The 16,415-nt window shown below is 42.2% G+C and overlaps 1 protein-coding gene across 1 annotated transcript in view; it reads right to left on the reverse strand.

Annotated features, from left to right (window-relative positions):
• Window positions 1–6,811: 6,811 nt before the first annotated feature.
• The window catches only part of lmx1al (LIM homeobox transcription factor 1, alpha-like), a gene marked incomplete at both ends in the record, with an annotated part of 25,437 nt that continues 15,833 nt past the window's right edge, over window positions 6,812–16,415 (reverse strand). The window contains 6 exons of the mRNA XM_080723700.1: window positions 6,812–6,972; window positions 7,531–7,683; window positions 9,625–9,745; window positions 10,252–10,329; window positions 10,727–10,890; window positions 12,421–12,653. Coding sequence (XP_080579826.1) covers window positions 6,812–6,972; window positions 7,531–7,683; window positions 9,625–9,745; window positions 10,252–10,329; window positions 10,727–10,890; window positions 12,421–12,653 — 910 coding nt within the window. The remainder of the gene's footprint in view (window positions 6,973–7,530; window positions 7,684–9,624; window positions 9,746–10,251; window positions 10,330–10,726; window positions 10,891–12,420; window positions 12,654–16,415) is intronic.

Genomic DNA, 16,415 nt, shown 5'->3' on the forward strand with positions numbered 1-16,415 from the left:
CGCGTGGAAAACATGGTCGGTGTTTCATAACGGTGAAACCGTTATGAAATAGGATCAGTCATTTTTGAGCGGTCGCGTGTTTACAGAAGATGATTAAAAGAGTGCATTTATTTGTAGTGCAATTCCGACAACAACATGGTGTCGCGGTCCCTTTTAGAAATGGAATCTGGGCGTGATCGGGGCGTGATTGACTTGAACTTGAACCAATAGAAGTGAAATACATTTCATATATGTCACATTTTTCGTCCTATCGAATGGGAGCAGGCTGTACGACACGGTAGTAGACGGTAGACGCACATGAACATGAGACAGATGATAGTAACACTGTAACCTTGTTGTATCCATTCATTGAGAGACAAACCTCCAGTTGTTCCAAAACATGTAAGAAGATCTTTTGGGAAACAAATACATTATATCTTCGTATAATGGCTAGCTAGATAGTTTATTATGGTGTGTGACATTGTAATCATTGTTTACATTCATGTTACTTGATGTCTGCTCGATTCCTCATCGCTTCATGAATCATGAATAGGCTATATAAGGTTGCAATGTATGATATTGGACAATATCAGACATTCAAAATGTTACTTTACCGCTGACTTTGTAGACTACATTCTTAAATAATAATATTATTTTTTCTTTCTTGGACTTGCTGTATATTTTCTGGACATTTTGACTGGTGGTTATTGGATGGGCCATGTTTCTGTTTGCTTGTTTTTTTGTTTGTTTATCTAGCTCAGTGTTTCTCAAACTTGGGGTCGGGACCCCAAGTGGGGTCCCCAAATTATTTTGTGGGGTCCCCAGATGATTAGCTTAATGTCATTCTGTTGTTCTCACTCAATGGTAAACAAACCAACCCACATTATAGTATACAGGGACAGGGTATCTGCACATTTATAAAGTGGCAATTTAAGGAGTGGACTTTCAAGACCGTTTTAATACCAAACTGGCCAAACTCAATAAGTATAGTATAGGCAAACATTGTGAAAATAGCCGATCTACATGCTCACAATGTCGGGGTCATGGCCTAAAAAGGTTTGAGAACCCCTGATCTAGCTAAACATTATTGTTATCTGTTGTCTTTTCAGGCAGGCTGCAATGGAGATCACGGCAAAATATTGCCCTAAAGAAATGGAGGCATATGGTTCATGTGTGCATGCCAACCCATCAACATGGCAACACGACTGTGAGGAGCTGAAGCTGAAGCTTGCACAGTGCACATCTTCACAGTAAGCAGGGGTGTCGCACCAAATTCTGGGCCCTGGGTACTCTAACTATTGAAAAATAGCAGATATACAAGCTCACAGAGTGCCACGCTGCGAGCTTGTATATCTGCTATTTTTGAAGAAAAAAAAAGTCTTTGAATGTTTCAAATCCTTCTAAGGTTTTTTGAAAAACCTGTTTCTATGTCAGTGGTGCTCAAACCTTTTCATGTGAAGGACCCCCAAAATGATATTGTATTTGGCCACAGATGAAATGTTCGCTTAAAAAATACATATATTTGCACACATTTTCTCGACTTTTCAAAAATAGCAGATCTACAAGCTCGAGTGCCTCACTGTGAGCTTGTATATCTGCTATTTTTAAATAGCTAAAGTATCCACCTGTTTCCGCGAGAATTTACTGTAGCATTATCTGCTGGACACTTCTGGTTAACAGCAGACATACAAACTCACGTTGCGTCGCAGATGCAACCGTTGTGAGTTTGTAGATCATTCTCGGCTGCGACGCCGGAAACTGCCGTACACCTTCTGTGCAATGCACGACAGGATGTGGGAAAGTTGTGGATAAGATAATTCCAGCCAGGCCCCTCCACCTTGGGCCCTAGTAACTCAGTCCCCCCCCCCCCCCCCCCCCTTGTGACGCCCCTGACAGTAAGGCCTAAAAATCCCCTTCTGTCTGGTAATTATTTTCTTGCAAACATATTTTATCACATCATAACATTTTTTATGTGGTTTCTTTTTTCTTCCATATTTCCTCCTCTCCCCTTTTTTTGTAGCCCAATCATCCAGAAGATTGGGGCAACTTGTTCCAAGGAGTTTGAAGAATTTGACCGCTGTCTCAGAGAAAACCAAAGCTCAGCTGCCTCCTGCACACCACATTTAGCACGTTTTCTTGGATGCAGCGAGACAGTGGATCTGAGTGAAGTGGGTGAGTTTGTGTGTCATACGTAACATCACACACATTGGTTCGGTTGCCATTAACAGTGGATATCAAACTTTTGAATTTCAAGCACCCCCATAACTCTCAGAGAGTACAAACTGATTGCGTCAGCCGTTTAGTACGGCATTTGTCTGACTCTGTATAATATGTGACCCATAAGGGTCCAAAATGTAGATTTAGTTTGTATGCTCTCAGAGTACAGACCTGTAAGGGTCCATTTGGATCCCCCCTCAAGGAATCCTGGGGGTCCCTGGACCCCACCTTGAGAATCACTGGCCTATAAGACACAGATCATGTACGTCTGCTACTCTGCTTGGACCGTCAATAAATCAGGGGTAGTTTTTGCCTGTCCAGTTAAGCTATACCTATTGTACCATTTGTCTGCATACTTAGTACAGTACCGATTATCACAGTACTTGAGGGCCAGTGTCTACAATATGTCATATGTTAGTTTATTTTAAAACACAGAAAGAATTATATGGTCCAACGTTTGGCCACACCTCATGAAGCGTACTTACTTAGTAAACGAAACACTTATAGGAGCAATGTTGTTGCGCAGACTTTTATTATTTTGACAAGTGTGTCCTGTACCAGCTACTAACTGGATGTGCGCAACGGCGCAACTGTTATGACATAAATGGACACAGACAGTTACAGAGATTTGTGGATTCCTAGATATTTCTGGGCGACGGCTGATAGACCGAATTCCTGTATACGTGTACGTTTTTCGAGCCTCACATGCAGTCTGAAGAATCTGTGAATACCATGTAGCCTAGAAACCAGACGAATCTGCCACCGCTAAAGAAATACATTGTTCCCATGGTCATGAAATTCCTGGAAATATTTTGAAATTGAGAGGGTCCTGGAAGGTCCTGGAAAAAATAGCTTTGCATTGTTTTTGTTTATTGATTTTTTTAACTCATTTACTGCAGGGTTCCCTGCCACAATTTTCTTACCTTTTGATGTGGGCAAGTGCGTGTCCATCGTGCACGATCTTTACGCACGCCACGGTCCGTTCGCAGCATGCAGGCTTTGTTTTTGCTACACTGCCTGTCTTTGGACATTGCACATACGAGTAACTTTGTAAGCGACTCGTTATTGAGCTGAATTATTGTTATATAGTCCTGGAAATTGGGTAAAATATTCTGGAAAGGTTTTGGAAAAGTTTTGGAAATTCATTGGTAAAAATGTGTGGGAACCCTGGAAATATGCCCTGGGCACTGGTCTGGCCAGGCTATAGAGTGGAGGTTCATGTTTTATTGTTTGTATACGTGTGTGTGTGTGTGGGGGGGGGGCTCTCTCTCACATACAACACAGACAGATTTGAGAGAGAGATATTGTTGTTTACCATATCATTAAGTTTTTACATGTCCTTTTTTCACAGCTGCAAATCCAGTCCCTCAGCCCTCCTAGAATCCAGTGGTTATCCGTCTACCTCAGAACAGAACCGACAAGACTGCTCCACAGGGGATGTAATCCCAGTCACAGCAAGATATGTACAGTAACACTCAACAACCTCTGTGTTTCATAAGGACCAGGAACTAACTCATTAATAGTGACACATCCACTTGTCGCTGGGACTACTATTATTGCCTTTCATAACTGGTGAATGCTGCCAATACACTCATGTATTGAAAACGCAAAGATTTGCAGTGCGTAAGTTTGTGTTAAAATAAAATTGAAGGTTTTGGTGTGAGTACTGGTTTGGAGCGGTTTGGTTTCTTTGGTGAAACATAATTAAATATTGATGTCAGAGTCACATTACTCATCGACTGTGGTGATCCTCTCTCTGTTTTCTGCTACTCAAGTGTGTCCCTCCCACACTCCTGCTTCCTACATCTGAGTCACAGTTAAATATTAAGCTGGAATGTATTTCTCTCCCACACATCTCTGCTGGCTACCCAGCAACTGAGGAACAGGGAGTCTGGGAAGCAAGGCGGAAGGAGGGGGGGCGTCCCCGTCTAATCAGTGGGAACGCTGAGACAGACGGGGAGGATGTTGAGTTATGAGCCCTTTGACTGCTGTGCCGAACAATTCTTTTCTGCTTCACTTATCAAAGTTTAAGGGCTGGGCAATCAAGCGGAAAAGATTCTTCCTCGCAAGTGTAATGCGTTTGGTTTTCACCTGGCGCAAAGGTGTTCCATGCGTCGCCATACAAAGTCTGCAGTGTTGATTTAACCACTTGAACCCAAGTGTCCCTAATCTTCATAATTCATGAGCACACAGGGAAAATAGGCAAACATTATAAGAAAATTGAATATCTTAAAGCTCAGATCAGCTATTTTCGGTGAACACATTTGGTTTTGAGGAGAAAAAAGGAAGTCCTATAGAGCCCTGGGAGACCCTGGTTAATGAAATGGTTACATTTGTACATTCTCAGAGTTACAAATGGGTAAATTAATCAACACAGACGATTTTAACACTTTATCAATTAAATAAGGCAGACGTACTTCAAAGATGAAATGGCAGGTTGTATTGAAGATATGGCAACATTACATTCAAAGCACATCACCTGTCAGTCACCAAACAAAAAGAGCAGATAGTAGGCACTGACCTAATACCACACAAATAAGTTACATTCACAAAAATATCACTGTAAAAATGCAATAAGTCAGTCACTGGAGTCAAACAATGTCGTGAGACAGAATGGCACAAGCTGTGACCTATCACTGATAAATATATGTCAAAAAAACAAACTGCACCCTATTCTAATTGAACTATTCTGCTCCAGAAACTAAGTCTGGCCCCAGTGCTGTAAAATAACATTCTACAATGCTTGGTCTCCAATTTGAGTCTTTAGGCTATATTTTCAGACCTATTTTGTGACACACAAATATCATGCTACACTATAAATATTTGTCGGTTATCACAGGAGTAGGTACAAAATATCTACCTAACAACATCAATTTCCTGGAGAATTTTTTAATAAAGAGAAATTATGACATGAAAATCTCTATAATAACGGTATCAACTGTAAGCACAGTCATATTCACATTTATTTTACATTAGAGCACATCAGTACCCAGTATCCTAACTTTTTAATAGTATCCATTGCTCTCCATCTACTGTTTTTTAGTAAATACCTAACAGTTATAAAAGAAAAGGGAAAACAGGAATCACTGATTCCTTAGGCCGGAGTTAAACTTTGTTGCGCACGTGTACCGAAAGCAGCAGTTCTGCAGTACTAGCAAGCAACGCAAGCACTGAGCGGTGCGCAACCAAGTATAAATCAGACAATACACAACCCTGTTTCCGTATAAGGCTCTTCAGATGACCCTGTGGTGTTGCCTAAATGCTTACAAATTTCAATGCGTTTGGTCCATATCGTTTCCTCACTTCGTTACCAACAACTAGTATCGTATCTGTAAATCGTTCCACTTGGATAGTTACTCCAAAACATCTTTCTCATATAGTATACAGTATGTACCAATTATATTATTGGGGGACAGGAACTTCAATCCTACCCGGCTCACTGCCCTGAGTTACAGCTCAGGGTACACAAACATACACATTAACCTGAGAGCAAACTATTTCTCCAATCCATAATATACTATATCAGGGGTCTTCAACGTTTTCAGGCCAAGGACCCCTTAGTTGAGAGAGAGATGAAGCAGGGACCCCCACAACCTGTTCATAGATTCCATATAGCTTCATCGTTTGCACGATCATCAGTGTATTTTGGATTCATGTCAATTTGTGTTTTCTGATATTTAACCAATTGAACCGTCAATACTTAATAAACTTGACCTTCCACTCTGTACTTAGTCTGCTCTTTTTCCCCACTACACCAAACCTCTTTGCCGAAAATAGCCGATCTACAAGCTCACAATGCCTCGCAGTAGATCTGCTATGTTCGGCCAACGTTCTCAGAATATGGACACGGTTCAAGGTTATGGTTCAAGTGGTTAATATAAAAAAGGAGAAACAAGTTTCTATCTCACAAAGATTTGGAGGACCCCCTGTAGTAACTCTGAGGACACCTTAGGGGTCCCGGACCCCCTGTTGAAGACCCCTGTACTATAAGTTTCAGTCCTTCACATGAAATAACTACTAGTCCTTCTACAAAAACAACTTATGAAAGATACTTGTTTAATTTGGACCTTCACTTGCTTCTAAACCCTGTCAAGACTTCCAAAAGTGTATACCTATCGCTCGCATTAATTAACTGTCACCAACCCATTAATCCCCAATAAATTACAGTAGGTACAAAAGCATACACAATTATAACTTGTGCCAACAAGTACCTTTTGTTTGTCCTTTTTAGTGGAAAAGTGCAGTAAAACCCTATGGTTTATTAGACAAGTAATTATTACACAGGAGAAAATGAGGTTCTTATTTTTTCTTTTTTTTTTTACATTTCCTGTACATTTTCAGTGTCTATTTCCAGCATGTGATTCATATCGACGAAAACCTACAGACAGGCTACGGCAATCTAATCTTTATCTGAAGAAGTGCTAACTGTGGCGTTTCATTACCATGCCTGACCTTTTAATGATTTTGGTTTGCGATTAAAAGCTCAGAATCGTTGTTTTCGGTGTGGTAGTAGGCTGTTTCATGGAGAGCGGTCCGACAGGCATGTTGATGGACAGACTCCATTAGCTGCATCTCTGAGAGGTGAAAGGTGGGCGAGGGTGAGAGTTTATAGGGGTCAGGAGGTGAAGTAGGAGTTCTGCATGGAGTAGAGGCGGTCGATGGGGTTTCCCACCACCCGTCCCGGCAGGAGACCACCCTCTCCCGTCGCCAAGAGACAGTCGCCCAGGTGACTGAGACTGCCGTCGCTGTCCAGATCGTGGAAAACAGTCTCTGAGTCTGGGAGGAAAACGGAGTATGTTGAGTCTGAATGGGAAGACCACGGGAATAGACTCATTATATGAAAATAGAACTGTTATGGGAAATGTTCACATCTGCAATCTACTCATTCATTACATTAGCAGCCCCCCCCCCCCCCCCCCCCCATCCAGGGGTGTCGCACCAAATTCTGGGCCCTGGGTACTTTAACTATTGAAAAATAGCAGATCTACAAGCTCGCAGCACGGCACTTTCTGCTATTTTTCTCTGAAAAGTCTCTGAATATTTCAAATCCTAAGATCTTTTGAAAAACCTACTGTATGTTTCTATGTCAGTGGTGCTCAAACCTTTTCATGTGAAGGACCCCCAAAATGATATGTATTTGGTTACAAATGTTTGCTTAAAAAATACATATATTCAAAGATTTGCACACGTTTTCACGACTTTTCAAAAATAGCAGATCTACAAGCTCGCAGCGCGGCACTCGGTGCCGCGCTGTGAGCTTGTAGATCTGCTATTTTTCAATAGCTAAAGAATAAAATAATTCCAGGCCCCTCCTGCCCCCATCCTTTCACTTACCATAAGGGTGGAGCTCGTTGGTCAGCTGAGGTGGTGTAAGTCCATGTCGGAAAGGCTCTCCTCCGTATATGTTGGGGTCCAGGGCCAGTAGTTGCTGACGTGGCAGCGAGGGGTATCCCAGCAACCCATCCATGCCATGAGTACTAGAACCATCTGTGTGGATGGACACAGAAACCCCCATCAATATCACCCTCTTTTCTATTACAGCCTGGCCATAGGCCAAGCTGTCTACTCTGTATTATGTACACTTGTACAGTATGTACTGTAAGTATGCATGGGGGAGGTAGAGAGGCTGTCAGGTAAAAAGAAGGTCACTGGTTTGCCTCCCGGGTCCCGGCCCACCCACCAGTAATGTGTCAAAGTGTCCCTGAGTAAGACAACCCTAATTGCCTCCTCCCCATTTATGTATGTACAGTATGCAGTGCTGTGTTCTACCTGTCACGCGGGTATACGGATGCTTCACGTATGCTGTGAAGGCATTTAAAAAAAAAAGAGTATGCCCTCGTGAACCTTTCAAAGATAGCATTTCTGATAGGCATTATGCACTGGCGTGTGCGCTGGCCACACGAATATAGCCGCGGATCATAGAGTATAGTATGCCCTCAAAAAAAAGTCTAGAACACACCACTGACAGTATATATGTGCCCTCAAAAGCACCTCCAGGGTTGGATTTGAAGAGGGGATGGAGGGAAATCCATGGCTCTGCTTTTGTTACCCCTCTCTGGTCATTCATTTTTATCACCACTGGGGATATGATTTATCCCTGCTTCTGGTCAGACAGAATTGCATTTCCTTTTGGGAAATATATACTGATATGTGGCATGATATCACAATTACACTTTAGAACAGGGGTTTTCAAAGTGGGTGACAGGGCACCCTGGCCTGGGGTGCCGCATGGGTGCCGCGAGATAATTTGACAATATTTGGAATTTATTTGGACACTTGAAGTACAAAGTTATTTTCAGTCAGTTCTAACCAAAATGGCTATTATCTCAATGTTTTCCTCGCAATATAATCACTAAAATATCGTCACTCTCGGGCAGAAACCTTGTATCTCCAAGTTTCAAATGTGTTTCAATTTTGGTAAAGCAAAGCCCTGCTTCATCATACAAGACTGTCACACAAAACTAGTGAAAACAGCCGATCTACAAGCACACAACTGCGAGGTGTTGTGTGCTTGTAGATCTGCTGTTTTCACTAGTTTAGTACATTTTATAGATGATAAATACAAAACGAATGGCTTTGGACATACAAGGTTTCCACCCGACAACGACGATATGCTATAAATATAAGGTGCTGGGAGTGAAAATTATAATGTAGGGGTGCCTCAGATTAAAACAATATTTATGGGGTGCCCTGAGACAAAAAGGTTTGGGAACCCCTGCTTTAGAACATGTTCCCCTCCTTTTTCTTTTTAACAAAGAAGAATTCAGTAGTTTTGTTACTTGTTACTGGTGAAACATTTATAAATATCACTCATTTGGGCAAATGGGGAATACATTGCCACCACATCAGGAGCTCCAATGTGTATTGGTGGTCAAAGCACAAGTATTACATTGTTTTAATACTAGCTAAGCATTCTCCGTCCCTGGGTAGGCTCGAACCACCATCCTTTCGGTTAACAGCCGAACACGCAAACCAATTGTGCCACAGAGACAACACAGTGCTGCACACATTACTACTAAAGACTGAACAGGGAGACCGCCTCTCCAACCATAGATGAATGGGTAGAGCTGCTGTCTGGGAATCGGAAAGGTCCCCAGTTCGCCCCCTGCCCCACAAGTCTACCCTAACTAGTCCCTGGGTGCTGTGTTAATAGCACCCACTGCTATTGATACAAGTAGTTCTAGGTAAACACAGAGGAGGCTATACAGAATGTATTGGGTTTTTCCACCTGCCTCCTCTCTTCAATTCCCAAAACAGAATTATGGACACGTTTAACCACTTTCAACCCGGTGTCCGTATTTTGGGCAAGTCGAAAATAGTCAAGAGAATATCCGCTCTACAAGCTCACAAGAAGATTGTCTATTTTCTCTATTCTTCGAACAACAAAGCATATAGGGCTTAATATTAGCTTAACTTTGTCTCTCTTACCCTCGCTGTCGTCATTGCTCTGTCGGCCCCCTCGGCTGGGGCCCCTCCTGGCCCCTCCCAGCTGCTCTTGCTCCTGCTGCTGCTGCTGCTGCTGCTGCTGTCGGCGAGCTATCTTCTTCATCTGACATAAACACATGTCGTACACATTTAGTTTTATCTTTTAAAATCACTTCCCAAAATCCACTGTTGTGGACTAGCTTACATGCCTTCAGCTTTTACACGTTCCCATGCACTTTGTGTTATTTTCATTGTGTTTCACGTTTGCAATTGAATAATTGTACGTGTTTGAGTGTAAAGGACTTTGTAACTCTGTTTTGAAAGGTGCAATATAAATGAAGTGCTGTATATTATATCGTCACTGGTAGGCAGAAACCTCCAAGTTTCAAATTTGTATGTTCTTTCGTAAACTAAAGCCCTACTTCATCATGCAAAAGTGTTGCACAAAAGTAGTGAAAATAGTGGATCTACAAGCACACAACACCTCGGATCCTGTGCTTGTAGATCAGTTAATTTCACTATTTTAAATTGTTTTTAAAATTAGAACCAAAAAAAGGACATATAAGGTTTCCACCCGACAGCGACGATATTGTTATTAAATGATCTCTAGGAATATGTAGTGTATCTAACCTTTGCTCTCTGGTTCTGAAACCACACCTGCACGACTCGCACCGTCAGCCCCGTCTCTGCGGCCAGCGTCTCTCTCACCTGCAGTTGAAAGACAAACAGCTGCATGGTGATAATGTTGGGACAACAAATACCTACAGTTTCCCACAATACCTATATTGGATCGCAACGCAAGTAAATATCCAGTTTGATAACTTTTACTATGAATATTATTTATTGATTACATTTATTTTGTACGTTTTAAAAAGCATTTGAAGAAAATTTGTCATTTTTCAAATCTTTCAAAAACAGTGAAGAATAGCTCACAATACATCGTGATGCAACTCATTGCGAGCTTGTAGACTTATAGGGCATTGGTGTTTAATTCATCGTGTATTTAACTCGCAGTCGCGGAAAGATACCAAAGTTCTCTTTTGGCTCTCAAACTGAAAGGTTCGGGAAGCCTGCCCTACACCTACACAGAGAGATGCTTGCTCACCTTCCGGCATGGTTTAGAGGACACTTCAAAGGAGGCCTTGAAAGCACGCCGTTGCTGGGTGGTCAGGATGGTCCGTGGTCTCTTTGAACGCTTGTGCTCCTTCCCTTCTTCACCGCCTTTCCCACCTCCAGAACCCCCTCCACCATCCTCATCCTCACTTTTAACTGCAGAGACAAAATAGTACATTCAGGACGACACATGATCAGATGTATTTTTGTTCTTTTTGCACATCATACAATTTACAATTTAGGCATTTAGCAGATGCTTTTAATCCAAATCGACTTACAATAAGCAGGTAATACATCAATATAATAAGCAAGATAATATGTCAGTACATCAACAGCAATACAACAAATGCATAGGAATATCAATCTATAAAAACAATAACATAGGTAGACCACGCACCTAAGCAGTAAAAAATACTTTTCTAAAACCTAAAAATGCTATCTAGCTTCATGTGTGGTCATCGAGGGAGGGGGAGTGTTACAGTAGTGCTATGGGTTTCAGTGGAGTCTGAAGAGGTGAGTCTTCAGTCCACGGCGGAAGCTAGGGAGTGAGTCTGCAGTTCTAAGTGCGACAGGGAGTTTATTCAACAGTTTGGGAGAAAGGAGGGCAAATTGTCTGGGACGAGTGGATTTTTGTCCTGGGGTTTTTAGCGAGGGTTCTGTCATGTAAGCATCATGTAAGCAAGGAAGCAGGTTTGTGACCAGGAGGTCACATTTTAAATTCCCAGGCTGACTGGGGAAATATAAGCTGAAAAAGTGCAAGCATCTAGGATTAAACATTTAAACTGCAACATCTGTATTCTGTGGAAAACATCCTCTAGAGTCTAGAATATACCAAATCTATGTTCTATTTTCAGCGAAGATAATGTAATGTAGAGGGGAAACAGAAAAGGCTCTAGTACAGAGCCCTGAGGGACTCTGGTTAACCATGTATAGCATTTAAAAGTGGTTAAGTTGCCCGGGAGCAATGCGCTTAAGACCCAGTTACTCCAGTGAAGCTGCTCTGTGGTCAACAGCAGCAGAACAATTCTGTCCATACTGGGATTCCCCAAGGAGGGAATGTGTGAAACGGTATGAATAGCAGGCATGTTGTGTGTCCATACCCTGGAAAACTTAACCCATTTAGGCCTAGGATTATTGACTGCTTTAACTATTGAAAAACAGCAGATATACAAGCTCACAGCGCGGCACCGAGTGCCGCGCTGCGAGCTTGTAGATCTGCTGTTTTTAAAAAATCGTGAAAATTAGAATTTTGACCCGATTCTTTAAGTGTCTTTTGAATCCTTCTAAGGTTTTTTGAAAAAACCTATGTTTCTGTGTCGGCAATCTGGCCAGCCATCGTCAAAGAAAAGGTCCTTTTCACTTCAACTGGAGCTCAGTTAGTCTGTCTTTGTGAGACTACTATGTCAGTGGTTCTCATACTTTTTCATGTGAAGGACCCCCAAAATGATATTTATTTGGCCACGGACCCCCATCTCAAAATATTTCGTTCCAGGGACCACCCAGAAGCAAAATTTGAATTCAAAGATTTGCACACATTTTCACGACTTTTTCAAAAATAGCAGATCTACAAGCTCGCAGCGCGGCACTCGGTGCCGCGCTGTGAGCTTGTATATCTGCTATTTTTCACTGGTTAAAGCATTCAATGATTCTAGGCCTAAGCTGGCCTTTGGACCATGTCCGTTATACCTGATTCAGTCGGTGTGGGACTGATGGCGGCCAGCATCTCTCTCTCCTTCTCGTAGTCCCCGCGGCACAACAGCTGGCCTTCTTTCAGCACAAACTCATCGCCCCGCTGGAGGCGGCGTTCGCACTCGCAGCAGCTGAAGCAGCCCAGGTGGTACACCTGGCCCAGCACGCGCATGATCAGCTCCGAGCGGCCGATCACCTGCAGGCAGGCACTGCACTTCCTCACAAACAGCCTGCGGACGCACACAGGTAGACGAGAGTTATAACACAACGACAAACTGGGGATGTCTGTGTGACAAAAGACAGCAGAGAGATGGAGGAAGTGCCTTTGAACTAATTTACTGTCGTTTCAAATGGTTGGGGATAGCCTCTTAATTATAGGTGGTCATATAAACCACTGTTTCCCAAACAGCGGGTCGGGAGCTATTTGTGGGTCACGGATCAATTTTTATGGGTCACGACTTGAGGAAAAATCCCATTTTCTGAATGAAAGGATGTTGTCAGTATTGTGTATTTTCCTTTTTTTTTTTTTTTACATTTGTTTTATAGAATTGGTCATAGGAAATCGTGACAAAAATGTGTTCAAATAAAGTGGGACATTATGTATGCTTTTGTCTTATTATCTTGTAATATGTGTTATGAAAATACCAATAAAGAAACCTTAAACAAATAAAGTTGGACAAGAAAGATATAAAGGCATGCAATACAAAGAAAACTAAAAAACTAAATAACAAAAAGTGCCAAGCAGCACACTACATCAAGCAGCACACTACATTGAACATGAAACTATAGATACACGTACAGTCAATCATTCATAAAAAAATGTTTTACTCCACACACAAGGGCACATCAGAAGGCAAATCGTAAGAGTACAACCGGGGCTTTCCAATCCAGTGAATCACTTCCTTTATAAATCAAAGTAGATAGATCCTTGGGCAAGTAATCTATCAGCGGCTGCCATATATTCATAAAACAGTTTTCCCTCTCTTTTAATTTGGCACAGAGTTTTTCCATTGGACGTACTCTCCATACCACTGAGTCACTGATGGAGGTTTGTAGGATTGTGGAATTATTTATGTTCATACCCTCTAACAACAGCAGGTGGCAGTAGTTAACCATTGATGGAGGAGCTACCTGACACATTCACTAACACTGTGTGTTAGTGAATGATCTAAAGCAATGGTTCTCAAACCTTTCCATGACAGGGACCCCCACATTAAAATGTATTGGGCCGCAGACACCCATCTGAAAACATTTAGTTGCCAGGGACCCCCATACAAGATTTGTGTTGCTAAAATGTTTCAAAAATATTCCAAATTCTTCACATTTCTTGAAGATTTCTTTGAAAAAAGCAAATATCTATAAGCTTGCGATGCAAGACATCATTGTGAGCCCGTAGAGCATATATATTTTCAAATAGCCAATGTATATAGGGTTAAATGTTTAAAGTGGATAAACAGATTTCGATGCTATATTAACTAATTTAGCTGGGGACTCGCTCTCCCCAAACAATGACCCCTGGGGGTCCCCGGCCGGACCCCACTTTGAGAACTAAAGCGCGGTTGAAATAAAGTTGAACATCTTCTCCACTTTCATAACAGACTCTTCCCATGGTCCGTTGGTCTTCTCCTCCCCATGATCACTTTTCCCTCTCTTTGTCCCTTCATACCTCTCCTCCTGTGAGACGTTATAGCCCTTAAATTTTATCTCCCGCCTCGCCATCTTTTCACATCCTCATTTCCATTCAGTAGGCCAGAGAGACGCTGCCACTAAATTCCTCTCAAATCCCTGTTCTCTCGCTCGCGCTCCCTCCCCCCTCCCTCCCTCCGCGGCGTTTTCTGCCAGCATTCCCAGTTCTCCCTCACACCCTCCCAGCCTGCCTCCCCAGTTCACTGAAACTAATAAAGACAGGATTAATTAGATTGTTGTTTAAACAGTGCGATGGCCAGACAGACGCTGTAAACTCATAACCAGGGATTGAGGATAGCATGGGGTTAATCTCTCGCCTCTCTCTTATGCACACACACACACACACAAACGCACACACACATGCACGCGTGCACGCTCGCACATACAAGGAGTCACGTAAGCATACACACACACATATACATCACATATACCTATACAGATATTGTCTGGTTACCCAGGGCAACCATACCCTATGCGCCGCTCATACCTGCGGGCGTACAATACATCTGCAACACACCTGCCACGAGGACATTATTGACATTGAGGAGGCTTTATCATACAAGGCCGTCGCACAAAAGTAGTGAAAATAGCAGATCTACAAGCACACAACGCCTCGCGGTGCATGCGAGGCGTTGTGTGCTTGTAGATCGGCTGTTTTCACTAGTTTGAATCATTTTTAAAATGATAAATGCAAAACGGCCAGTTTTGGACATACAAGGTTTTCACCCGACAACGACGATATATCACATATCACATCAACCAGAAGATTTGGAAGACAGTGCAGAGGATAGAGGAAAAACTCAAAAGAAACTTAGTCGTCAGGCTGGAAAAATATGCAGAAAATAACAAGCGAAACCTGAAGAGAAAGAGAGAAGGGATGACAAGAGAGCAGAGCGGAGCGGGGTGGGAGGGGTGGTGGAGGAGGACAGAAGTGTTGATGCTCCCTGACTGAGTGATAGGAAGGTGTTGCTGCCCAAATCTGGAGAGCAGAGAGGGAGCCAGGTCTGCACATTAGAGCCCCTAATCTGTGGTTCTGTCCCAAACGCAGCTGCCACGGCTAATCTCTCTCAATCCATCTGCCAAACGCTCCCCAAATTCCCCAAATGACAAGTGTATCGCTAACTTAACATCACAACACAAACACGGGCATCACAGTAGGCAAACAAATCTGTTATGGTATATATTATGGGCCTGTGCGTTCTACTTCGCCTTCGTGCTCACAATATTTTGTGGAAGCACAGCGTCGTATTTTCATCGGCTTTTGATAGTTGTACACACCAGGTCATAAATAATGTAGTTTAAATTATAACATGTCCCATGTCGTCCACTACTGCCAACAAGTCCTCTGTGCCACCTCCATCCTCATCATGCCTGTAGTTACAACAGCATACCTCGGCTCAAATACTAGTCCCATCCCATACTCATTTCTGCTCACAGTGAAAACTTACAACAGTATACTCTCTTGAAAGAAGACTAATAACACTGGCTTTTGACTAGCCCTTTCCTTAATCGGGGTGTTCACAGTGCAGTGAGAATTTACTCAACATGGCAAATGAAAGTAACTTGGGGCAACTGTCGCAGAGGGGGGTCTGTAAGTAGATCAGTCTAATCCTTCTAATAGAAGTATCATTCACACTGGCCCTTACCGGGGGACATAGCTCTCAATAAATCACAATGGACATAATGGTTTAACCATTTTCTGAGCGGCTAAGCCACACAACGGAGGTAAATTTGGCCACAATGCCAAATTTAAACAGTCTACACACACAGACAGTTACCTCATGTTGGTTTACTCTTTAATTCAATGTTTCTATTTTAGAAGTTAAGCCACTATATGGTCTTATTATACTGTTGTCAATAATCATTCATATCATATCTGAATATATGTTTGTACATTCTCAATTAAATTGCACATAGGCAACTAGGTGAATGACTCAATTCAGAGCCATTGTACATAAACATGATTTACCTCACATCAAGAATTGTTGGAAACAGTTATTAATGCTGTAATGTTAATTATTAGTGTGTGGTTGCCCACAGGGCAACACAATATAGTACTTATACCAACTTTATTATTCAAGAGTGACCAAAGGTTTGGTGCGCTGCTCCTCCCACAGTTATTGATATTAATTAATATTGATATTGATATATTAGTGAAATAATTTCCCCCCATTGACTTATATATCCATATCCATATATGGAGCTATATCCATATCTGGAGTTCGTGATGTCAGATGTAGAGGTATTGGCCAGCTCCATATATGGATATATGGCACAACCCACAACTCGTTAAAAATGTAACTTTT

Source organism: Nannobrachium achirus (assembly GCF_963921795.1).
Source record: "Nannobrachium achirus genome assembly, chromosome: 4".
Taxonomy (NCBI): Eukaryota; Metazoa; Chordata; class Actinopteri; order Myctophiformes; family Myctophidae; genus Nannobrachium; species Nannobrachium achirus.